Genomic DNA, 22874 nt, shown 5'->3' on the forward strand with positions numbered 1-22874 from the left:
TCGTGTTTTCCCACCGTGGTGGCTGTGGAGCTGGGAACTAGACCAGGGCCACAGCCTCTTGGGAGCCTGCCTTGGCTACTGGCCAAAGGGCTGGGGGGGCATTGGGAGTCAAAGCCATAGAGGAACTGGCTTCCCAGAACTCTGGGAAGAAGTGGGAGTGAGGGTGGAAGGAACTTCCTGGAGGCAGCTTAAGGTTGTGGACTGGATGTGAGGCCGGGGCTTCCAACTATTATAAGTTAGGAGGAAGATCAACCTTCTACCCTCCAGTAATGTCAGTCTTGAGTGCTTCAGCTACAGGGACATGGAACTTTCCCCAGGGCCACCCAGCATGCACCAAGCCAGTGTCTAATGGGAGGAGAGGTACAGGGCTCAGATAGTTTTAAGAAAAATGGCCCAGGGGGTGGCCAGATGGCTCAGTTGGTTAGAGCCTGAGCTCTTAACAACAGGGTTGCCGGCATTCGATTCCCACATAGGCCAGTGAGCTGCGCCCTCCACAACTAGATTGAAGGACAACAATTTGACTTGGAGCTGATGGGCCCTGGAAAAACACAGTTCCCCAATATTCCCCCCCCCCCAAAAAAAAAAGAAAAGAATAAAAAAGGGCCCAGCCTGGACTCTGTAATTCATGCCCACAGATAAAAGCAGTGAAAGTGAAGTGTCCTGTACACATGACTGGTGTGGGGACCAGCCAGGAACAGGCTGCAGCCCCAGGCGTCTTGCGGCTGTAGGGAAGCACTGGGGTCTGCATGGTCAGGCATCAGCCCGGGACGCTTTTGATCTATGTACATTGATTCAATAAAGCAGGCGCGCACCACGGTGGGGTGAGAGTGTCGGCACAACCCAAGGCCCTGTCCCTGCTTTGGGGGCTTACAGTTGCTCCTTGGCACCTGCCTTCCCTGGGTTTTCAACAAATAGGCCGGAGGGGCGTGAGGAGGGAGGGTGTCGCAAGGTGAAGGTAAGCCGTTTTCCGGGGCCCGCGGTGATGCGGGAGGGGGGTGAAGGACCCGGGGAACCAGGGAACAAGGACACCATGGAGGGCGGGTTCGGGCGAGCACCACTTGCCTCCGAGGCCCGGGCGATCTCCAGGTTGTCCAGTCTAGGACTGCGCAACGCTGCAGCCCCAGCTGAGGCTGGAGGCGCCCCAGCACGGCCACCTCGGGCGGGGCGCGCAATCCCGAGTCCCGCCCCGCCGTCCGATTGGTTCCCGAGCGAGAGCCCGGGCGCCTGATTGGCCGGCCTGGCGGGGCCGCGGACGCCGACTGGTCAGGTCCGGTGACCGCGCGCGCGCGCGTGCGCGCCCAACGGCTGGGTGGAGCTGAGGCCGGCATGGCGGGTCCCCGGCCCAGCGTTGATGGGCCCTGCTGCGCCCACTCTGGTGCGACGCCTGGCGCGCGACAGACGCTGGACGAGATGGACTTCGAGAGGGGTGAGGCGGACACGGAGCCGGGTGCAGTCGCCCTGGGTCACCGAGAGCCCGCCCCGGCCCGACACGAGCTCGGCCCCTGAAACGCCTATTGGCGCGCAGGGAGGGAAGCGGGGCCAGCTGCTCCACGGTGCGACGCGGGGACTCCGGCCCTCGAGGGTGTCCGAGAGGGGCGGCCTGGGATCTGCGCCCTCCCAGGGGATAGAGCTGCGGGAAACGAACGTTTCCGAGCCGCTGTGTCGGGTCGTGTGCTCTAGATATAGAACAGATGCGGCCAGTGTCGAGGGCCTGATGGTCTCCCCGTGGGGCCGCAGAGGTAACACTTCTCACACCTGCCTTCTTCCCTCCACCTCTCCCATTGCCCCTGAAGGGTCTCACTAGCAGTTATGCTACTTAAGAGTCTTTGGCGACGTCTAGAGACATTTTGAGATTGTTAGAACTGGGAGGGTGCTACAGGCCTCTGGTAAGTATTGACCAGGGGTGACGGTGCACCAGAAACTCTCACCAATGCAAAACAGGGCCCCATCACCTCCAGGTGACTGTGATCACCTGGCTTTCATCAGAGCAGTTTTTACAATCTGATATTACAGGCACACCTAGGAGATAACTGCGGTTCGGTCCCAGACCACGGAAAAAAGGGGATGTCTCAGTAAAGCCAGTCATAATCTTTTTGCTGGTGGAGGGTCTTGCCTTCAGTTTGTAAAATAAAGCAACATCTGGGAGGTGCCAAAGCACAGTAAAATGAGGTGTGCTTGTGTTGTGTTTGCTTGCTCATTTATTATCTGTTTGGAACACATAGGAAAGATCCTTATCTGTTGTGTGGACTTTTTCCCCCTTCATATCTTCTTTCTGGGTTCTTTGTCCTGAAGTATATCCTTTAATGGTTTTTTCAGTAAGCATGTTTCCCCACCACACACACATTCTCTCTCACTATAATACTTTTGTGGGTGATAATCTTTTCTTTTTGATGACTTACATGTTGTCTTTATTCTTGATGTTTGGTCATTTCACCATGCTGGATTTGTTTTTATTAATCCTTCTTGGGATTTAATATGGTCTTTCTTCTGAGAACTCATTGTTGTCTTTATTTAAGGATAATTCACAGGTGTAATCTCTTCAAACATTGTCCCATTCTATTCAGTTTCTCATTTTTTGTTTTTGAAACCTCTGTTAGACATATTTTGGTACATTCTGTCTTTTTCCATGTTTATTTACCTCTCTTTAAGTATTTTTCTTTTTACCATTCTGTATTTGGGTGATTTCCAGGTCATTATTTCTCTCTTCATTTGGGTCTGCAGTACTGTTGAACCATCTATTGTTTTATTTCAGTGATTCTACTTTTTAATGTATTGACTTTGTTATAGATCTGCCTGTTCTTTTCCCTCCTCCTAATATTCTATTGATTTGTGGATTCTATTCCTTCATCTCTGTGAACACATTAAATATTTTAAAGCCTTAGATTGCACTATTACGGTTAATTTTTGAAGCATGCATTTTCCCATTTGTTTTGCTGGCAGTGGGTTTGCAACTTCTTTGAGCTCAACAGCGTGCTCCTCTTTTTAAAGAAGTTCTCACACATGCCTTTGCTGGCCTGTAGAGGCATCCTTATAGGGCATGTTTAAAAGTTGCCTCTGCCTGGCCCTTACTGCGTTCAATTGTCTGGGTCAGCTTTTATGACAGATTCTTAGCTTGGGGGTTTGCTCCCTGAGGGTAATGCAGGTAGATATGGGTCCCACACCTCCAAGTTGCCTAGGTCCTGGCATCTGATTTTTTTCAGTTTCTTCTGCCTTTGTTGTCTTCTTACACCTAGTCAAATGGCGCTGCTGTTCCTCATTTTCTTTAGGTTTCTGTTGAAATATCACCTTATCAGAGATGCCATCCCAGACCACTGCCTATACCCCCCTCTGCTTAATTTTTCTTCATAGCACTTAGCACCACCTAACTTATTTCATATATATATTTCCTTGTCTGTCTTCTTTAATTAGAATGTTAAGCTCCATAAGACTAAATTTTTTTTTTGGGGGGGACAGGTCTTTTATTCTCTGCTGACCCTTAGTGCCCAGAACAGTGCCAGATGCAGAGTAAGTATTCAGTACATATTTGCTGAGTGAAGTTCTTGGGCATGGTGGCTTGCTCCCTGCTGCTACTCAGGCCAGGAGAGTGGCAATTTTCCCGTCCCGGTTCATCCAGGATATGGCACCTCCCAGCTTTGTGCACATAGCCTTGCTCTGTCTAGTTCCTTCCCACACACATGGCCTGCAGCCTTTGCTCCAGACCCTGCTCAGACGTTGGAGCCAAAGCCCCTGAGGTGTGTGTCCATCTCCAAGGACTCCTCATCCTACAGACTCAGTGTCCGCTCACCACTGGGCTGTGGTTTTCACTTTGTCAGGCACCTGGCAATGGCCTTTGCTTGCTTTTGAATTTGATTTGACTATACATTCAAACATTTTATTTATTTTTTAAAATATATATATATATATATTGGGGGGGAAGGGGAACAGGACTTTATTGGGGAACAATGTGTACTTCCAGGACTTTTTCCAAATCAAGTTGTTGTCCTTTCAGTCTTAGTTGTGGAGGGTGCCATTCAGCTTCAAGTTGTTGTCCTTTCAGTCTTAGGTGTGGAGGGTGCAGCTCAGCTCCAGGTCCAGTTGCCGTTGTTAGTTGCAGGGGGTGCAGCCCACCATCCCTTGCGGGAGTCGAGCAGTAGAACCTGCAACCTTGTGGTTGAGAGTCCGTGCTCCAACCAACTGAGCCATCTGGCCACCCGGGAGCTGAGCAGCAGCTCATTTACTTCATTCTAGTTGCGGAGGGCGCAGCTCGCTGGCCCTTGTGGGAATTGAACCAGCAGCCCTGCTGTCCAGAGCTCGTGCTCTAACCGACTGAGCCACCCGTCCGCCCCATACATTCAAACATTTTAAACATTACCTACTATGTGTGTTTGCAGTGGGAAGAAGGGATTTCTGTGTCTGCCCCATCCTCCTGCCCTGGTCAGACAAGCCCCGTTTCTGGTTCACAGGTGTTTCACCAGCACCTAGGGCAATCCTGGGCACAGAGGAGGTGCGCCGTTAATATTTGTTGAATGAAGGAATTCCCCACTTTATGGGTAAGAAAATGGAGGTCAAGTGGTAAAGCAAAGACTTAAAGTCTGCAGTCGGTTAGTGTCATCGCTATCGTCATCAAATACTTTGGTTGTCTTTGCGCAGGAATCTGGTCAGCAGCCCTGAATGGAGACCTGGGCCGAGTGAAGTATTTAATCCAGAAGGCGACGGATCCTAGTCAGCCCGACTCGGCCGGCTACACAGCTCTGGTGAGCTGGGGAGAGCTCAGGTGGGCTCGGGGACCCTGCTGTCTGAGGGGGATTGAGGGTTACCTTTGTCTTCTCCCTCTCTTTCTTCTCTCCCAGCAGGTTTCTGTTTAAGTGTCATCTGAACCTTGGTGTTTTAAATCAATGTGAGAGCTTTATATCAATTACTGAATTCCATTTTCATAACAATCCTGTGAGGAAGAAATAATTGAGGAAACTGATGCTAGAAATGAAGGCGCTTGCCCAGGTCCCACAGCTGATGGAGGTGGCCCCTGGAGGGCACCGGCCTCTCGCTCTGGGGTCCATCCTCTCTCCACTCCCCACCCGCTGCCTGCCAGCTTCTGCTGTGTGACTTCGGTCTCTGTTCCCTGCAGCACTACGCCAGCCGCAATGGGCATTACGCTGTATGCCAGTTCCTGCTGGAAAGTGGGGCCAAGTGTGACGCCCAGACACATGGGGGTGCCACTGCCCTGCACCGGGCCAGCTACTGTGGGCACACTGAGATTGCACGGCTTCTGCTGTCACATGGGTCCAACCCTAGGCTGGTAGATGACGATGGCATGACCAGTCTACATAAGGTATGCCCCCTCTCCCCCTTCAAAAACTTGTTTTTTGTCATTATAAAAGTTATAACATGTTCACTGTAGGAAACATGGGCAAAGTGGAAAAGCATAAAGTAGAAAAGGAAAACGATTTGTAATCTCAGTGCTCACCTTTCATCACTTTAGGATTAATGTGTAATTTTCTAGCATTTTTCCTGTGCATGTAAATTGAAATTCAATGCAGCATCGTTTTTCTCTTTCCCTTAGCAACATGTCAGGAATGCTTCTCCACACCATTGTTTTCTGCCCCTTGCCTGTGCCTGTAGTCCGCTCTCCATACTGCTGCCAGAGCACTCATTTCCTTGCACTTTCCGACTAAAAATACGTGCACTGGTAACCAGTTTGAATAGTACAAGACTGTATACCGTGAAAATGAGTTTCCCTTCTACCCCAACCCCTCATCACTCAGTCTTTTTTTTTTTTTTTTTTTTTTTAATTATTTTAGAATTAGTGCCCTCAGTCTTCTAGGTCTCTCCCTTAAGTCACCCACTTTTACCCACTTTCTCTGCATCTCTGAGAAGTGGTTTATGTAGATCATTCCTCTCTTGCCCCTGCTTGGGCAAGAGTTCTGATTGTGCCAGAACTTACTCTTTCAGAAGCTTTACCAAGTCCTTCGGCTAGTTCAGCAGCCTGCGATTAGCCCCTGCCTGCCTCTTCAATTTATTTATGTATTCTCTTTACTTACTTAAACAGCCAGTAACACAAAGGATATTCTCAAATCCTAGCCTGTGAAACACAATTCTGGATATGAATATTAAAACAGAAATATTTAAGTGGTTGTCTGCCTAACTTAGCAACAGAACCCAGGGCTGACACTTTTTGCTATCCACTCAAAATCCGTGCTTGCTCTTTTTAAAAATTTATTTTACGTTACAGTTGACATACAGTAGTAGACTAGTTTCAGGTGTACAACGTCGTGGTCCCAGTCTCATTCGGGGCATGTCTCTCATGAGTGGCTGTCCAGTCCAGACTACATCCCATGCCTCTAGCGTAGAGCCTGGCCACGTGGCTAGTTCTCGGCCACAGAGGATGAGACACACTGAGGAGCGTTATTTCCAGGAGAAGGAAAGCTTGACAGCAGTCAGTGTTCCGACTCCATGCGCTCTACTCCCCTGGCCCTGCTGGGAACAGGGAGACCTGAGGGCTGACAAATCCACAACAAGCAACCTGTACTCCAGCAGTGTGATGCGACAGAAAGGTGCTTGGGTGGGTGCAGCAGCCTTGATACTCGCAACAGAGATAAAGTTCTTGTTTTAGTTTTATTGTTTTTACAATCAACTGTGAAATAATACATGTTATTCTTTTTTCTTAAATGGGTGATAGAAGTGGGTTGTAACACTGTGTAACGGTATTTAGACACTAGTAGATACATTTTAAAGAGATGTAACAGTTTTTTTGTTTTACACCACATGATCCCTCTGAAATGAAGCATATCCATAAAATAGTCAGACACAGAAGTAGAGAGTAGAATGGCATTGCCAGGGGTGGTGGGGGGAGATGGGTTGTTGCTGGTCAACCGGTGTAAGTTTTAGTTGTGCAAATGGTTCCGTTGGGGAATTCTGTACAACACTGTGCTTGTGTGATAAATACTGTGTGGTTCACTCTAACACTGTTACCAAGTAGATCTTGCTGTATTTGTTCTTACCACAATTAAAAAGTGGGGCGAAGGCCATTTCAAGGACCAGCGTTAGTCTGAGGAAGCCAGACGTATAAATATTTCATTGTCCAAAGTTTCCTGAAGTAACATATACCTGTGTGTACTTCAAGAGAAGACGTAAGCATTTCCCTCCTCCAGTTATTTAGAGCTCTCGTCCCCTTCTCCCTTCCACGCAGGCCCTGCTAGTCTTTTTCAGTCTCCTGACGCTGCTGTTCTGACACTCCAGGGCCATATAAATCAAGCTCATCCCCCGGGATGCCTCTCCTCTCCTGTTTTTCACCTGGCTGTTTCCATCCTTCCTTCTAGATCTCAGCTTCGACAGCTTCTACAACAGGATCCCAGAGACCTGTTCCTCTGACACAAGGCGCTCACCCAACTGGATGCCCTAGAGCACCCTGCACTTGACTTTCCCTAACTCTTCTCCACCTTGAAATTCCCTGTTGGAGCCTGTCTCTCCTGAGAGACAACAAGGACTTGACCTTGTTTACTGTTACAGCCCCAGCACCAGGCACAGGTGCTCAGGGAGTATGTGCTGAGTGAACAGCTAGATGTTGTGTTTTATTTTGTTTGAAGGGCCTTGACAGTTGGAGAGGCAGGTTGCTTCCCCTTCCTTCCTCCCTCCCTCCCTCCCTCCCTCCCTCCCTCCCTCCCTCCCTCCCCTCCCTCCCTCCCCTCCCTCCCTCCCTCCCTCCCTCCCTCCCTCCTTCCTTCCTTCCTTCCTTCCTTTTTGGAGGGCGCAGCTCACAGTGGCCCATGTGGGGATCAAATCGGTAACCTTTGTGTTATCAGCACCACACTCTAACCAACTGAGCTAATTGGCCACCCCAGGTTGCTTATTTCTTAATGGTCTGAACTGGTGCTGCTCAGACGTTTTACTGTCGTAAATCACATGGTGGATGTTTACAGGTAGGACACTGGCATGGATATACCCAGCATCTGGATGGCATGCAGTATTTTCTTTCTTTTAAATTTGTGAAACTTTTTCTATTACAGTTGACCTCCAATATTATGTTGGTTTCAGGTATACAACATAGTGGTTAGACATTTATATAACTTGTAAAGTGCGGCCTAGCACTATACATAGTTATTACCATATTATTGACTATATTCCCTGTGCTTTACTTTACATCCCTGTGGCTGTTTTTATAACTGGTAATTTGTACTTCTTAATCTCTTCACCTTTTTCACCCATCTCCCTAACTCCCCTCCTACCTGGTAACCATCAATTTATTCTCTATGAGTTTGTTTCTGTTTGGTTTGTTCATTTATTTTGTTTTCTATATCAACATATAAGTGAAATCATATGGTATTTCTCTTTCTCTGACTGATTTATTTCATTCAGCATAATACTGTTTAGGTCCATCCATGTTGTTGCAGATGGCAAGATTTCATTCTTTCATTCTTTTTTATGGCCAAGTAATATTCCATTGTCTATCTGTACCACTTTTTTATCCAGTCATCTATTGATGGGCACTTGGGTTGCCTCCATAGCTTGGCTATTGTAAATAATGCTGCAATGAACAGGGGCGGGGGGGGGGGGGCGTGGAATCTTTTCAACTTAACTGTTTTTGTTTTCTTCAGCTAAATACCCAGAAGTGGAATTGCTAGGTCATATAGTAGTCCTGTTTTTAATTTTGTGAGAAACTTCCATACTGTTTTCATAGCGGCTGTACCAATTTGCAATCCCACCAACAGTGCATGAGGGTTCCCTTTTCTCCACATCCCCACCAACATTTGTTTTGGTTGGTTTTTTTATGATAGCTGTTCTGAGAGGTGTGAGGCAATATCTCATTGTCATCTTGATTTGCATTTCCCTGGAGATTAGTGACATTGAACATCTTTTCATATGTCTGTTGGCCATCTGTATGTCCTCTTTGGAGAAATGTCTGTTCAGGTCCTCTGCTCATTTTCTACTTGGATTGTTTTATTGATGTTAAGTTGTATGAGTTCTTCATATATTTTGGATATTAACCCCTTATCAGATGTATCATTGGCAAATATCTTCTCCCATTCGGTTGATGGTTTCCTTTGCTGTGCAAAAACTTTTTAGTTTGATGTAATCCCATTTGTTTATTTTTGCTTTTGTTGCCTTTGCCTAAGAAGACATATCCAAAAAGATATTGCTAAGACCAATGTCAAAGGGTTTACTGCCTATGTTTTCTTCCAGAATTTTTATGGTTTCAGGTCTTACATTTAAGTCTTGAATCCATTTTGAGTTTACTTTTGTGTATGGTGTAAGAAAGTGGTGTGCTTTCATTTTTTGCGTGTATCTCCCCATTTTTGAAGAGACTTTTACCCCATTGTATATTCTTACCTCCTTTGTTGCAGATTAATTGACCATATAGGCATGGGTTTATTCTGGGCTCTATTCTGTTCTATTCATCTATGTGTCTGTTTTTATGGCAGCACTATGCTATTTTGATTACTATAGCTTTGTAGTATAGTTTGAAATCAGGGAGCATGATACTTCCCACTTTGTTCTTTCTCAAGACTTCGTTGGTTATTTGGGGAAATGTTTGGTTCCACATAAATTTTAAGATTAGTTGTTCTAGTTTTGTGAAAAATGCCATGACTATTTTAATAGGGATTGCATTGAATCCGTATATTGATTTATTTAGACAGTAAGGCTATTTTAACAATATTAATCTTTCCAGTCCATGAGCAGGATATATCCTTCCATTTATTTGTGTCTTCTTCAGTTTCTTTTGTCAATGTCTTATAGATTTCAGAGTACAGGTCTTTCTTCTCTTTGGTTAAATTTATTCCTAGGTATTTTATGCTTTTTGATGCCATTGTCAATGGGATTGTTTTCTCAGTTTCTCCTTCTGATCGTTCATTATTGTTCTGTAGAAACGCAACAGATTTCTGTATATTGATTCTGTATCCTGCAACTTTACTGAATTCATTTATTCTAATAGTTTTTTGGTGGAGTCTTTAGGGTTTTCTATATATAGTATCATGTCATCTGCAAATAATGAGAGTTTTACTTATTCCTTTCCAATTTAGATGCCTTTTATTTCCTTTTTTTGTCTGACTTCCAGTACTATGTTGAATAGAAGTGATGGTGAAAGTGGGCATCTTTGTCTTCTTTCTGATCTTAGAGGAGAACCTTTCAGCTTTTCTCCATTGAGTATGATATTAGCTGTGAGTTTGTCATATATGGCCTTTATGTTGAGGCATGTTCCCTCTATACACACTTTGTTGAGAGTTTTTATCAAAGGATGTTGAATTTTGTCAAATGCTTTTTTTGCATCTTTTGAGGTAATCATGATTTTTATCCTTCATTTTGTTGATATAATGGATTGTGTTGATTGATTTTTGGATGTTGAACTATCCTTGCATGCCTGTGATAAACCCCACTTGATCATGATATATAATCCTTTTAATGTATTGTTGAATATGGTTTGCTAATATTTTGTTAAGAATTTTTACCATTTATGTTAATCAATATTGGCCTGTAATTTTCTTTTGTAATATATTTGTCTGGTTTTGGTATCAGTGTAATGCTGGCTTTGTAGAATGAGTTTGGAAGCATTTCTCACTCTTCAATTTTTTGGAATAGTTTGAGATGGATAGATATTAATTCCTCTTTAAATGTTTGGTCCTAGATTTGATTGTTGGGAGTTTTTTTTGTTTTGTGTTTTTGTTTTTAAATCAGTGAGAGAGATATATATATTCCCCCCTTCTTCCTCCTCCCATGCACTCAGGTTCAAGCCGCTGTTTCTCCGCCTAGTTGTGTAGGACACAGCTCCCTGGCCCATGCTGGTGTTATGAGCCTTGCGCTCCCCTGGGCTGAGGCAAGATTAGTCGCCAGTCGACGATCAGTTGCTCACAGCAGCCCACGGCAGCTCTCGCCAGCTGTCGGCTGCTCACGATGGCTGCTGGCCACTCACGCTGGCCACCAGCCACTCATGGTGGCACACAGCAGCTCACGCTGGCCGCTCACGATGGCTGCCAGTCACTCCTGGCAGCACACAGCAGCTCACAGCATCTCACGCCAACATCTGGCTGCTCATGGCAGCCCAGCTCCAGGGAGAGCTGTAGTTCACAATCTTAGCTGTAGAGGGCGCAGCTCACTGGCCCATGTGGAAATCGAACTGGTGACCTCGGTGTTAGGGGCACAGTGCTCCAACCACCTGAGCCACCGGGCCGGCCCTATATTATTATTATTATTATTATTATTATTATTTAATTTGGGAATATTGGAGAACAGTGTATTTCTCTGGAGGGCACAGCTCAGCTCCAAGTCCAGTTGCCATTTTCAGTCTTAGTTGCAGGGGGCGTAGCCCACCATCCCATGTGGGAATTGAGCCAGCAACCTTGTTGAGAGCTCGCACTCTAACCAACTGAGCCATCCAGCCGTCCTTCTGGCAGCTCAGCGGCAGCTCACTGCCTTCAATTTAGTTGTGGAGGGCGCAGCTCACTGGCCCATGTGGGAATCGAACCGGTAACCCTGTTGTTCAGAGCTCAGGCTCTAACCAACTGAGCCATCTGGCTGCCCCCAGGAGTTTTTTTATTACTGCTTCAGTTTCATTGCTAGTAATCAGTCTGTTTAGATTTTCTGTTTCTTTCTGGTTTATCCTTCAAAGGCTGTATGCTTCTAGAAATGTATCAATTTCTTCTAGGTTGTCCAGTTCTTAGGCATATAATTTCATAGTATTGTTTAATGATCCTTTGTATTTCTGTGGTGTTGGTTGTAACTTCTCTTTCCCTTATGATGTTATTTACTTGGGCTGTCTCTCTTCTTGTGAGTTTAGCTAAAGGTTTGTCAGTTTTGGTTATCTTTTCGAAGAACCAGCTCTTAGTTTCATTGATGTTTTCTATTGTTTTTTAATTTCTATTTTGTTTATTTCCATTCTGATCTTTACTATTTCCTTCCATTTATTTAGGGTTTTGTTCTTTTTCTAGTTCCTTTGGATATAAAGTTAGATTGTTTATTTGGGATTTTTCTTGTTTCTTGAGGTAGGCCTGTATAGCTATAAACTTGCCTCTTAGAACTGCTGTTGCTGAAACCCATAATTTTGGAAATTTGTGTTTTCATTTTCGTTTGTCTCAAAGTAGTTTTTGTTTCCTGTTTGATATTCTTTTTGATCCATTGATTGTTTAGTAATATGTTGTTTAGTCTCCACATATTTGTGTGTTTTCCAGTTTTCATTTTGTAGTTGATGGCTAGTTTCATGCTATTTTTGGTTAACATTCTTCTTATGATTTTAATCTTCTTGAATTTATTGAGGCTTATTTTGTGGCCTAATATGTGGTCTATCCTGGAGAATGTTTCATGTGCACTTGAAAAAAATAAGTATTCTGCAGTTTTGGGATAAAATGTTCTACAAATGTCTATTCAGTCAATCTCGTATAATGGATCATTTAAGGCCATTATTTCCTTACTAATTTTATGTCAGGATGACCTATCCACTGATGTGAGAGGGGTATTAAAGTCCCCTACTATTGTATTACTGTAGATTTCTTCCTTTATGTCCATTAATAATTGCTTTATATGTTTAGGTATTTCTATGTTGGGTGCATAGATGCATGTTGGGTGCATGATTGTTAGGTCCTCTTCTTGGATTGGCCCCTTTATCACTATGTGATGTCCTTCTTTGTCTCTTTTTACATTCTTCATTTTAGATTTTTTTTTTTTTAAGATTTTTTATTGCGGAAGGGGAACAGGACTTTATTGGGGAACAGTGTGTACTTCCAGGACTTTTTTCCAAGTCAAGTTGTTGTCCTTTCAATCTTAGTTGTAGAGGGTGCCGTTCAGCTTCAAGTTGTTGTCCTTTCAGTCTTAGTTGTGGAGGGCGCAGCTCAGCTCCAGGTCCAGTTGCCGTTGCTATTGCAGGGGGCACAGCCCACCATCCCTTGCGGGAGTCGAACGGGCAACCTTGTGGTTGAGAGAACGCGCTCCAACCAACTGAGCCATCCGGGAGCTCAGCGGCAGCTCAGCTCAAGGTGCCGTGTTCAATCTTTGTTGCAGGGGGCGGAGCCCACCATCCCTTGCGGGACTCGAGGAGTTGAACCGGCAACCTTGTGGTTGAGAATTGAACTGGCCCATGTGGGAATCGAACCAGCAGCCTTCAGAGTTAGGAGCATGGAGCTCTAACCGCCTGAGCCACTGGGCCGGCCCCTACATTCTTCATTTTAAAGGCTATTTTGTCTGATATGAGTATTGTTGCCCCAGTTTTCTTTTCATTTCTATTTGCTTTCAATATCCTGTCATCCCTTCACTTTCAGTCTGTATAAAGTGGCCTCGTGTAGAAACGGGGTCTTTGTGGGCTCTGTGTGCTGGGTGGTTTGGGCAGGCTGGTTGGAGCCAGGCGGGTGCTTATGGCACCCAGGGCACTGGCCTACTGGGCTGGAGAGGCGCCAGGTGGGGAGGCCAAGTGTGTGTGTTGACGCCCCGGTGGTCCTGCTTGCTCCCTTTGTTCGGAGCCAAAATGGGCCCTAGGCGCGCTGCGGCGGTCTTGCAGGTAGGCCAGAGCACCTGGATGGAGCTCCCGCCTCCCCTTGGAGGTCATGGGGGTGGAGGGGCACATAAACAGTGGTGTTCACCAGCCCCTCTAATGCCTCAATATAGGTGGTGGTATGTAGTGAGCAGTTGTGAGATGCATTCCAAGTAATCTTTTGCAAAAAGACAAAAGTGCCAATGTATGCAAATAGTTTATTTAAAAAAACGAGAGAGAGGTCCAAGATAGCGGTGGCGTTAGGAAGATGCTGAACTCACGCCCTCTGATGAACACACCGGAGGGCTCCTGTGGTTACCCAGCCTTCTCTGTACGGTTTCTGTCTGCTGTGCAGAAGCTGCTCAGTTGCCCTGGGTTGTTCTCAGGAGGCCTTGCTCTCTACATGAGTGTATGTTTCAGTGTGTTCATCAGAGGGCGTGAGTTCAGCATCTTCCTAACGCCACCGCTATCTTAGACCTCTCTTTTTTTTAAATAAACTATTTGTATACATTGGCACTTTTGTCTTTTCGCAAAAGATTACTTGGAATGCATCTCACAACTGCTCACTACATACCACCACCTATATTGAGGCAACAGAATTGAGAGCCTGGGTCTGCACTCAAGAGAACCTGCTTAAAAATATATGGATTCCAATTTGGGATGGCGATTGCTACTGATATTAATTTTGATACCTCTCAAAAGCCCCTGTAGTCCATCAGTTTGTTGGGAGGAGTAGGGAATACAGTGGTATCATATAGTTGTTAAGAGTTCAGATAGACCTACTTTATAACCCCCAGGCTGCCACAATAGCTCTGTGGCCTTAGGCAAGTCAGCTAAGTTTCTTCATTTGTAAAGTGGGAATAATGATAGTTCCTACCTCTGATGGTTACTGTAAAAGTGAAGTAAGATAATCTGTGTCAATCTCTTAGCTGTTATTTTTTGGAGGAAGTAGTTTAGTAGTTGACATCTGGACTGGGAACATCTGTCTCAAAGGAGAAGAACTGGGAACCTCGGCCCGATTTTGTCTGTCCCTGTGGGGCAGGGTCCGTGTTTGATATCTCCTGTGCTCGTGAAGCTTACCACCCTGTAGATGCTCTAAATGTTTGTTTAGAGACCGCGATTCTACTCTCATCTTTAATGTGCCGCCTGGACAAAGCAGAATGTCCATGAGCGAAGAACACAAGAAAGAAAAACTCAAGCTAACTGCCAGAATGGCACTGGTGTACTCTGCCAGTCTGTCTGCAAGTTATTGGGATTTGGTAGGACTCGGGAGCTCTACTCAGACAGCAGCATCTCCATTTTTTAGGATTCAGAGATCCGCAGAAGTGGAACAAGAAAGAGCAGGGCCCAGTGAGGGCGTGGCTTTTGACTCAGGCCTCTCCCCACAGGCTGCTGAGAAGGGTCACGTGGACATCTGCTCCCTCCTGTTGCAGCACAGCCCCGCCCTGAAGGCTGTCAGGGACCGGAAGGCACGACTAGCATATGACCTGCTGCCCTGCAACAGTGACCTGCGCGACCTGCTGGCCAGCTGAACCGCCACTCTTCTGTTTCCGGCTGCCATGAAGGCTACACAGACTAGGTCATCAGGCCCCTGCCTTGGTCAGCATCAGTGCTGCAGGGTGGGAAACTGAGGCCTGGAGACCCATTTTGGCCACTGGGGGTGAGGGAGCAGATTGAGTGGGGCTGCAAGTGCTGAAGCCTGGGCAGGGGGTCCTATTCTAAATGAGTCCACATGGAAATATCTATCCGTTTGGGAAATAAAGTTATATCCTTACCTTGTCCCATGTTCACAGTTAAATTTTGAGTAGATTTCAAGATCTAAATTAAAAAACAAATCTATAAGTATTAGAAGAAGCTATGGATATGTGACAAATTAAAAGTAGCTTTCTAGCTGAGTGACCTTGGTAAGTCACTTTACCCGGCAGTCCCCATTTCCTCTTCTGTAAAATAAGGATGATAACAGGGCCCGCCTCCAAGACATTGTGGAGGTTCCAAGGGTGCCGATATGGAGAGCAGTGGCAAGGGCACCTGACACATTGCCAGCACATCGCATGTCCTCCAAGCCTGATGAGCACTCGTTTGTAAAGCGTAATTTTGACAGTCGGATAGATTTGAAAGTGCTACGGTTTTGTCTTGTTGTGCTGAGGACGAGTGAGGTTGAGCACCTGTCTCCAGGGGAACTTCCTGTTTGTACCCTTTGTCCATTTAAATGATTTTTCTGTTTATTGATTCATGGGAGTTGTTTATGTATTATGGATATTGATCCTATGTTTTATATATATGAGTATATATATATGTATTTTTCCCCTTTCGTACTGTCACTTGTCTTAACTTTGTTGATACCGGTTCATGGAAATTGATAAAGCCACTGTAGATGGCAGTTCGGTGATATCTATTAAAATGTAAATGAACAGGGCCAATAATCTGACTTCTGTCTACAGAAATAGTCCTCCATGTCTACAAAGATGCGTATTTCCAGAGGCGGTTACGAGTTGTGCCCCCTGGGAGGCCCTGACTGACGGGGTGTGATATAAAATAAAGAAGAGTCACCAGGTGCTGCTGTGGGGAAGCTGCCCCATTCTGGCGCATATCCTGGAGCGCAGTGCAGTGGCCAGTGTGCGCTTGCGCAGGAAGCGTGCTGAGCGTGGCCACAGCACAGTGCCTATAGAAACATGTATGTACAGGCACCAAGTCCTGAGGGCATGTAGCAGATCGGCGCCCGTGGTCCCAGGGCCCACTGGGGACAGTAGTTAGTCAGGGGGTCTTTTGGAGCTGTATTTGCTGTGTTTGGATTTTTTTACACGGAGCCATTTTTTTAATCAGTCAGAGTTAATACCAGTTAGTTTCATGTGGAAGAAGCTGGTTTTCCGCTGAGAATTTCAGAGGAAGCCTGTCTGGGGATATGGAAAGAAGGGACTTGGATGCAGTGGAGCCCAGAGCTAAAGGCTTTTTCTTGTCTGCTCACCCTCATGCAGGTCTATGTAACTCTCCCTCATAACCAAAGGCAAGAAATCTCCGAGAAAACACCCTGAAGTGTAAGGACCGAGCTTCTTTAAGAAGCTGTCACAGAACTGGCTTACGCAGCCAGCCAGCTAGCCAGCCGTGGCTGAGACCGTTGGCAGCCCTTTGGGGCCTTGGGCTGTTCTTGACCTCAGCTACCCCCCTCGTTTTGGTCATCTCTGCTCATGTGGCTCCGAGTCTGGAGCCTTATTTACTGACTATCGGATTCCCCTTCAAAGGTCAAGGCAGAGTTCAAGGCACAGCAGGTGAAGGGCACACTGGCATCTTAGGGACAACCAGGAAGTTTGGCTTTGTGACTGAACTGGCGGTTAATGTGCACTTGGACCTGAAGTGGATGTCAACCTTGCCTCCCGGGGAAGGGCACGCCCCATGTCCAGGACAATGTCTGGTGGGCCCTGCGTGTTGGGTGAGGAGAGGTCTTCGAGGCCTGTGGTTGATGACAGACTGGCCTTGGCCCGTGCTGGTGTAGTTTAATACTGGCCCTCAGCATGGTGAGGGAGCAGTAGGGGCCCCTGGGCAGGAAGCCACCAAGAGGAGGGGGCAGCCTTGAGACTGGCTGGGAGCTGGGAAATCCCTTGAAGCCTGATTTCCTCCTACAGGTGCTGTGAGGGTCCCTGAGGCAGAGGGCAGCCTCCCGGGCCTGTCCTTCCCAGGTCCTGTAGGATTCTGGCCTCCTTTCAGGGTCTCAGGCAGCCAGTCCTACTGGTGGAGGCTCACGCTTGACTCATTTGTACGAGTGGTGCCTGGACTTAGAGTGAGAACTGTTTTTCCCTGAATGTGGGCCACCGGCCCACGTACCCCAGGACACGTGTCTGGGGTGGAACTACTCCTGAGCAGGTGGGGGGATGGGCGGGTGTGTGAGGATGCACCTGACTCAGCTCAGAACAGCTCCTCTCCCTGCTTGGCCGCAGGCCTGTGCTGGTATTTTAGGGGGTGTTACAGAGCCACAGAGTCATCTGGCCCGGGCGGAAGCCTCTGTCCCGCCCTGCCTGCCATCAGGAGACAGCTCCCCTATAAAAGGGCTGACAGCTCAGCTCCCCTCACTGGGGGAGTGGAGAGCGGGGGGACCATGGACGTCATCAGTGTCCAGCAGCTGGTAAGGACATGGGTAGGGGGAGGCCAGGCAATCATCTGCATGCCCCAGGCCATCAGCACAACAAGGAGGGCAGGCAGCTTCCTCCGTGGTCCAAGAACTGGGTTTTTGGAACAGAAACATGCAGTTTTTCTCTGCTCTGCCTGGTTTTCACGTGAGGTGGTGAGAAGGGGGGTTAGGGAGTAAGAGGGAAACTGAGTGGGAAACATGTCGGGTGATGGTGACATGAAAATCCTGGAGTATAGCAAGTGTTGTTACCTTGAGAGACGCAAGTGTAGCTGGGTCTCAGTTTAGCTCAGCTGCCAGGATAGCCATTGCTCTGGAAATGGGCCAGGGGCCCGGCCGCCTTGGATGGGGAGGCAGAAGTGTGCTGTGTACTTCCCTGGGCAGTGAGAGAAATGGTGACACCAGTGACACTTTGGGACGCGTTTTGGTGAGGTGGGGCATAGGGGACCTGGGATGTGACAGTGCCCAGCTTGGCCCCAGCGTGGTACAGCCTCTGCAGGAGGGGCTGTGGCCACAAGAGTTAGGGCACCAGTGTTGCTTTGACAGGGAACTCCGTGGCTGGAAGCCCAGCACCCTGCCATCCTGTCGTTGCAACCTTTCTCTACCCCTAACGCACAGTGCTCAGTGCGCCCAGCTCCTGCCGTCCCATCCCGGGGCTGGGCCGGGAAGAAGGGCAGAATGGAGCGTCTGCCCGGGCACAGCTCCTGCGCTACTAGTTCAACCCCATTTACTGATGAAGAAACAGCTTCGTGAAGAGCCAAGATCTGAACCCAGGAATTCAGGATTTTACCCAGGAGGCATATCTTCTGCCCCTGAGCTGGGGGTCAGGTGGCAGTGTGGCGTGATCTGGTAGGAATGTGAGGACAGCAACCCCTGAGGGAAGCTGAGGTGTCATGTGCCCTGAGCTTGCCTGGACACAAGTCCAGAAGTATAAATAGATGTGTCCTCGCTGACAGGACAGGGTAGGCGGCAGCTGGTGAGAGCCAGCAGGGAGCGTGCCAATGCTGCTGACCACGAGAAGCTTTGAGAAGGGTCAGGCCAGCCCTCAGACCCAGCTCTTATCAGGACCCCTACTGCATAGCTAGTTCTCAAAGGACTCCTAATTTTCCTCTTGATCCCTGTCCTGTGCCTACAGGTAAGTGGAGAAAGAGAAGAAAGGAAAGTGTTAGGATGTGGACATGAAGCTTCTGAGCCTGGAGGCTGGCCGAGCGACTGGAGGCGGGGCCCTCAGGAGGCCGTGGCCCGGGAGAGGCAGCAAGTGGAAGAGGAGAAGAGGAGGAGAGTGAGTGGTGTGGGGCGGCCTGCGGTGGCCGGGCCCATATGGGCAGGTCTGCGGTCTGAGCAGTGAGGGCCTGGGAGAGCCGGGGGGTAGGGCAAGAGCCTGCCCCCGGGCCCCAGGGCTGACGGCTCGCACGGTCTTTTGTCTTCTGCCCACTTCCTGCCCCAGCTTGAGAGATTTGCCAGTTCCAGACTTCATCTGGACAGTCTGGCTGACTTGGAAAACTTGGTTCAAAGACGAAGAGAAAAACGACTGAAACGCAGAGTCCCCCCCAGGGCACCTGAGCCCGTGGTTAAGGTGGGTGCAGTCGGGGTGGTAGGGGCGCACCCAGGGCTTGAGTTCCTGGGGAGGAGTGGACACTGCCAGCCGCACCTGACGAGCTGGACACAGCCCATCCTGGCGCCCCACCCCCGTGTGTGACTGCTGGGGCTGCCCACCAGCACCATGCACGGGGCCTTGGAGGACGTGTGAGGAAGGTGTTGGCTGGCTGGGTCCTTCTGTCCAGGCCTGTCCTAGCTCATGGACACATCACTGCCTCCGTGTGCACACGGCACTCTCCCCGTGTGCATGTCTGTCTCCAAATGTCCCCGTTTGATAAGGACCATCGCATCCAGGACCAGCCTACTCCAGTATGACCTCAACTAGTTATAGCTACAAGGACAGTTTCCAAGTCAGCTCATGTTCTGAAGTTCTGGGGTCAGGACTTCATATGAACTTGGGGGTGGGCACAGGCCCCTGATGCCTATTCAGCCTGAGTCTCCTAGGGGTGGGTTTTTAAAAACCTGTTATTTGTACAAGCTGACAGCGTCCCTTTGGTCTTGTCTTTGATTGTCCAGCTACAGCCCCAGCCCCAGGCCCAGCTGGAGCCCGTGGGCCTGGACATGTTCCTGAAGGCAGCTGCTGAGAACCAGGAGGCCCTGATTGACAAGTACCTGGCAGATGGAGGGGACCCCAGTGCCCATGACAAGGTAGGGCAGGTGGCTGCAGGATGCCGTCTTCAGCTCTAGTCCTGGCCTAGCAGATCCGCTTCTCTGTTTGATGGGGCCACGAGTCCCGGCGCTTCCTGAGCTGGGAGGGTGGGAGGGGCGGGCCCTCCATGTGATGGGCAGCTGGCAGCTCTGTTCAGGGCACCCGTTCTGGGAATGGATCAGGGGTGGGACCCTAGAGGGTGGCCGTGCTCCCTCCACCTGACCCCCCCATCTCCACCTCCCAGTTCTGCCGCACGGCCTTGCACTGGGCCTGTCTGAAAGGTCACAGCCAGCTTGTGAACAAGCTGCTGGAGGCGGGGGCCACTGTGGACGCTCGCGACTTGGTGAGAACTGGGGAAGGCCCGTCCCCTCCCTGGCAGGCAGCCTGCCCGGCGCACAGCGTGTCAGGGCTTCAGTGCTTTTGTTTTGCAGCTGGACAGGACACCTGTGTTCTGGGCCTGCCGCGGAGGCCACCTGGACATCCTACAGCAGCTGCTTAACCAGGGAGCCCAGGTCAACGCCCGGGACAAGGTGAGGGCGCGCTGCGGGGTGGGGGCCGTCAGGGGGGCAGCGAGCAGCTCGGAGCTGACACTGTCCCAGCCCTTGGGCGTGGGCATGGGTGTGGGCCTCGCCATGCAGAGCAACAGGCACTGCCGCACACCCCCAGATCTGGAGCACCCCCTTGCACGTGGCCGTGCGCACGGGGCACTGTGAGTGCCTGGAGCACCTCATCGCGTGTGGGGCCCAGATGGATGCACAGGACAAGGTGGGCGCTTGTTTGTGGCTGCTCCAGTGGGGATGGCCCTTCCTGGGGCTGGGGAGGGCCGGAGCATGATGTCCCCTCTCCACAGGAAGGTGACACAGCTCTGCACGAGGCTGTGCGGCACGGCCACTACAGAGCCATGACGGTCCTGCTGCTCTATGGAGCCCCGCTGGGCGTGCGGAACCAGGTGAGCCCCACAGGCCCTGAGGACGGTGGGCGTGCGGGCCCCCCGGGGCGCTTGCGAGGTGACGACTGACCCAGCACCCTCGTCCCCAGGCTTCCGTCACCCCAGTGCAGCTGGCACGAGACTGGCAGCGAGGCATCCGGGAGGCTCTGCAGGCCCACGTGGGGCATCCTCGCACCCGATGACAGCAGCCCTGCAGGGCCACTCAGCCGCCATTCCGTCCCCTGGTCCCCCTGCCCCCCCTGCCCCCATCCTCACGCCTATAGTTCTGACCTGACCCAATTGCTCCCAAGTGGCCCTGTCAGGACTGGGGAGCAGCTCCGAGTCCCAGCCCCGGCCTGGTTCCGTCTCAGGGACAACTGCTCCCTGTGAGGGTGCCAACTAGGGAGGCTGCCACAGAGACCCGTGGTGGGGAGGGCGAGCAGGGGACACGGTGGGTGCAGATGAGGCGCCGCAGCCATGCCTGGGAGCCCGGGCTGCAGCACAGGGGAGTCCTGAGCCTCCATCCCCACGGGCGTTTCCTGTCGGGTGGTGGCTCAGCTGCCATCCAGGCCACAGGTGCCAGGCATCCTGCAGCTGGCCGACGCCTGGGGCGGGGGTTTCTCATGGACTCCATTCCTATCAGCAGCAACCCTGATGGCGTCTGGGGCGGCCCCTGGCAACTTTGGTCTTGGGGACTCTGGTGTTGGGGCTGGAGGGTGCTCAGCAGGTCTGAGGCCCGCCACCCCCTGGTTGCCTCAGAAGCCCTAAGGCTGAGGAGCTGGAGCTCGTACCTTAGGGAACCCTGTGCTCACTGTCTGAAGGCTTCGGTCAGGCCTGCCCGCCCGCCACTTTAGCTGACCAGCTGGTGGCTCTCCTTGTGGGGTAAAGTGCCTGGATGCAGGGGGTTGCTTGTGGCCCACTCAGCTTTTGGGGAGGTGGCCCGTGACCCTATTTTTCCTCTGGCACTAACGCCGCCCTGGCACTGGAGTGTGAGCTCCTGCCTGGACCCCGCAGCTGGTCTGCGCTATGCCACCTCCAAGGTGGGACACCAAGCTCCGCCCGCAGGGCAGGCAGAGGAACACTTGCTCCCACCCCAGCTGCTAATTGGGGGTCTGTGTAGGACCCGGTTCCACATGGGCGATCCTAACGGATCCGTCCGCTGTGCTTCAAGTTGTGCTGGTGTAGATGTGCTCCTGGCAGGGATGGGTCCTTACATGCCAGAGACTGAATCTTAAAAGAATTTGGCTCTAAACAGCCGTAGGATGAGGAAGGGCTCCATGATGGTTTAGTCTTCCTCACCTACTAAGGCACCTGGGCTGCCATCCATCTGCAGCAGTTATTAGTCTAACGTCGGTGGCCTCTCAGAACTTACTGTGTGAAAAAGCTGGCTAGAGCCCCACAGCTTCCCTTCCCTTGGGCAGCCCCTGCCCTGTGGGGACACAGCCAGCGTTTACCCAGACGCGGGGCTCCTAGGAGAAACAGGTATTCTAGTCCATGGAGAAGACGACTCCCCATCTAGAAAGTGGGGACACTTACGTGACTGACAAAAATACCTTTTTATACATATTGATATTTTGTGTTCATTAAAACTGGTTGGTTATCCATCATAGCCTAGTCGTGTGCTCTGGGCTGGGAGGGGCCAGGCCATCAGGCCCAGGCCTTGTGTTCCTCAGCAGCCAAGCACAAGCCTGTCCATGCGGCCTGACAGCATGACAGGCCCGAGTGCAGAAAGGCAGGCTGGGCAGTTGGCGCATGCACTGCAGCATCTCTACTCGTTGATGGACAAGTTCAATGCAGTGGTTCTCAGCCTCAGCTGCTTATTAGAACCATGAGGAAAAGTTTTAAAAGTACTGATATCCAGACAATTAAATCAGAATCCCTGGGGTGGGACACGGGTATCAACATTACCATGTGGACGCCACACTCGTCTATGTAGGATATCCTAAGGAATCTAGAATAAAGGAGTTCAGTAAGATCTCAGGATATAAGATAAAGACCTACATATTAGCAGTGACCATATAAACAAAATTAAAAGCAGGACCATTTAGAATTGCTTCAAAAAATGAAATACTTAGATGTAAATCTAACAAAGTATGTAAGGACTCGTATGCCGAAAACTACAAAATGCTGATGAATGAAATCAAACAAG

At 49.6% G+C, this 22874-nt stretch overlaps 2 protein-coding genes across 9 annotated transcripts; both read left to right on the forward strand.

The window, feature by feature from the left end:
* Window positions 1-1268: 1268 nt before the first annotated feature.
* On the forward strand, window positions 1269-18800 carry ANKRD39 (ankyrin repeat domain 39). Of its 6 annotated transcripts, none has more exons than XR_002136235.3 (5): window positions 1269-1426; window positions 4630-4733; window positions 5105-5308; window positions 14818-15028; window positions 18685-18800. XR_002136235.3 is itself a non-coding variant. In XM_074332561.2 (5 exons), exons 2-5 carry the CDS (start codon window positions 4526-4528, stop codon window positions 14959-14961), a joined length of 456 nt encoding a protein of 151 aa, XP_074188662.1. In that variant the 5' UTR covers window positions 1276-1426; window positions 4443-4525; the 3' UTR covers window positions 14962-15845. The 6 variants fall into 6 exon arrangements, 4 of the variants coding, with proteins under 4 accessions (XP_019572069.1, XP_088652052.1, XP_074188662.1 ...); XR_016020393.1 differs by lacking the exon at window positions 18685-18800 and adding an exon at window positions 7296-7503 and having other exon boundaries at window positions 14818-14952; XM_074332561.2 differs by lacking the exon at window positions 18685-18800 and adding an exon at window positions 4443-4529 and having other exon boundaries at window positions 1276-1426; window positions 14818-15845.
* Window positions 17493-22332, forward strand: ANKRD23 (ankyrin repeat domain 23). 3 transcript variants are annotated; one of them, XM_074332559.2, is made up of 9 exons: window positions 17493-17705; window positions 18685-18831; window positions 18997-19125; window positions 19665-19796; window positions 20042-20140; window positions 20229-20327; window positions 20464-20562; window positions 20648-20746; window positions 20836-22332. In XM_074332559.2, the coding sequence occupies exons 1-9, from the start codon at window positions 17520-17522 to the stop codon at window positions 20926-20928; spliced, it is 1083 nt and encodes a 360-aa protein (XP_074188660.2). In that variant the 5' UTR covers window positions 17493-17519; the 3' UTR covers window positions 20929-22332. The 3 variants fall into 3 exon arrangements, with proteins under 3 accessions (XP_074188660.2, XP_088652051.1, XP_019572068.1); XM_088795925.1 differs by having other exon boundaries at window positions 17493-17702; XM_019716509.3 differs by having other exon boundaries at window positions 17493-17546.
* The last annotated feature ends 542 nt before the right edge of the window (window positions 22333-22874 follow it).

The sequence above is a fragment of the Rhinolophus sinicus genome, chromosome 2 (assembly GCF_057876585.1).
Source record: "Rhinolophus sinicus isolate RSI-liver-muscle chromosome 2, RSI-T2T, whole genome shotgun sequence".
NCBI lineage: Eukaryota > Metazoa > Chordata > Mammalia > Chiroptera > Rhinolophidae > Rhinolophus > Rhinolophus sinicus.

Coding starts and splice junctions, on each gene's coding strand:
- ANKRD39 (XM_019716510.3), top strand. CDS start 1,327: ATGGCGGGTCCCCGGCCCAGCGTTGATGGGCCCTGCTGCGCCCACTCT. Junction 4,734..5,104: donor CGGCCGGCTACACAGCTCTG/GTGAGCTGGGGA, acceptor TGTTCCCTGCAG/CACTACGCCAGCCGCAATGG. Junction 5,309..14,817: donor GCATGACCAGTCTACATAAG/GTATGCCCCCTC, acceptor CTCTCCCCACAG/GCTGCTGAGAAGGGTCACGT.
- ANKRD23 (XM_074332559.2), top strand. CDS start 17,520: ATGGACGTCATCAGTGTCCAGCAGCTGGTAAGGACATGGGTAGGGGGA. Junction 17,706..18,684: donor CCTGGTTTTCACGTGAGGTG/GTGAGAAGGGGG, acceptor CTGTGCCTACAG/GTAAGTGGAGAAAGAGAAGA. Junction 20,747..20,835: donor CGCTGGGCGTGCGGAACCAG/GTGAGCCCCACA, acceptor CCTCGTCCCCAG/GCTTCCGTCACCCCAGTGCA.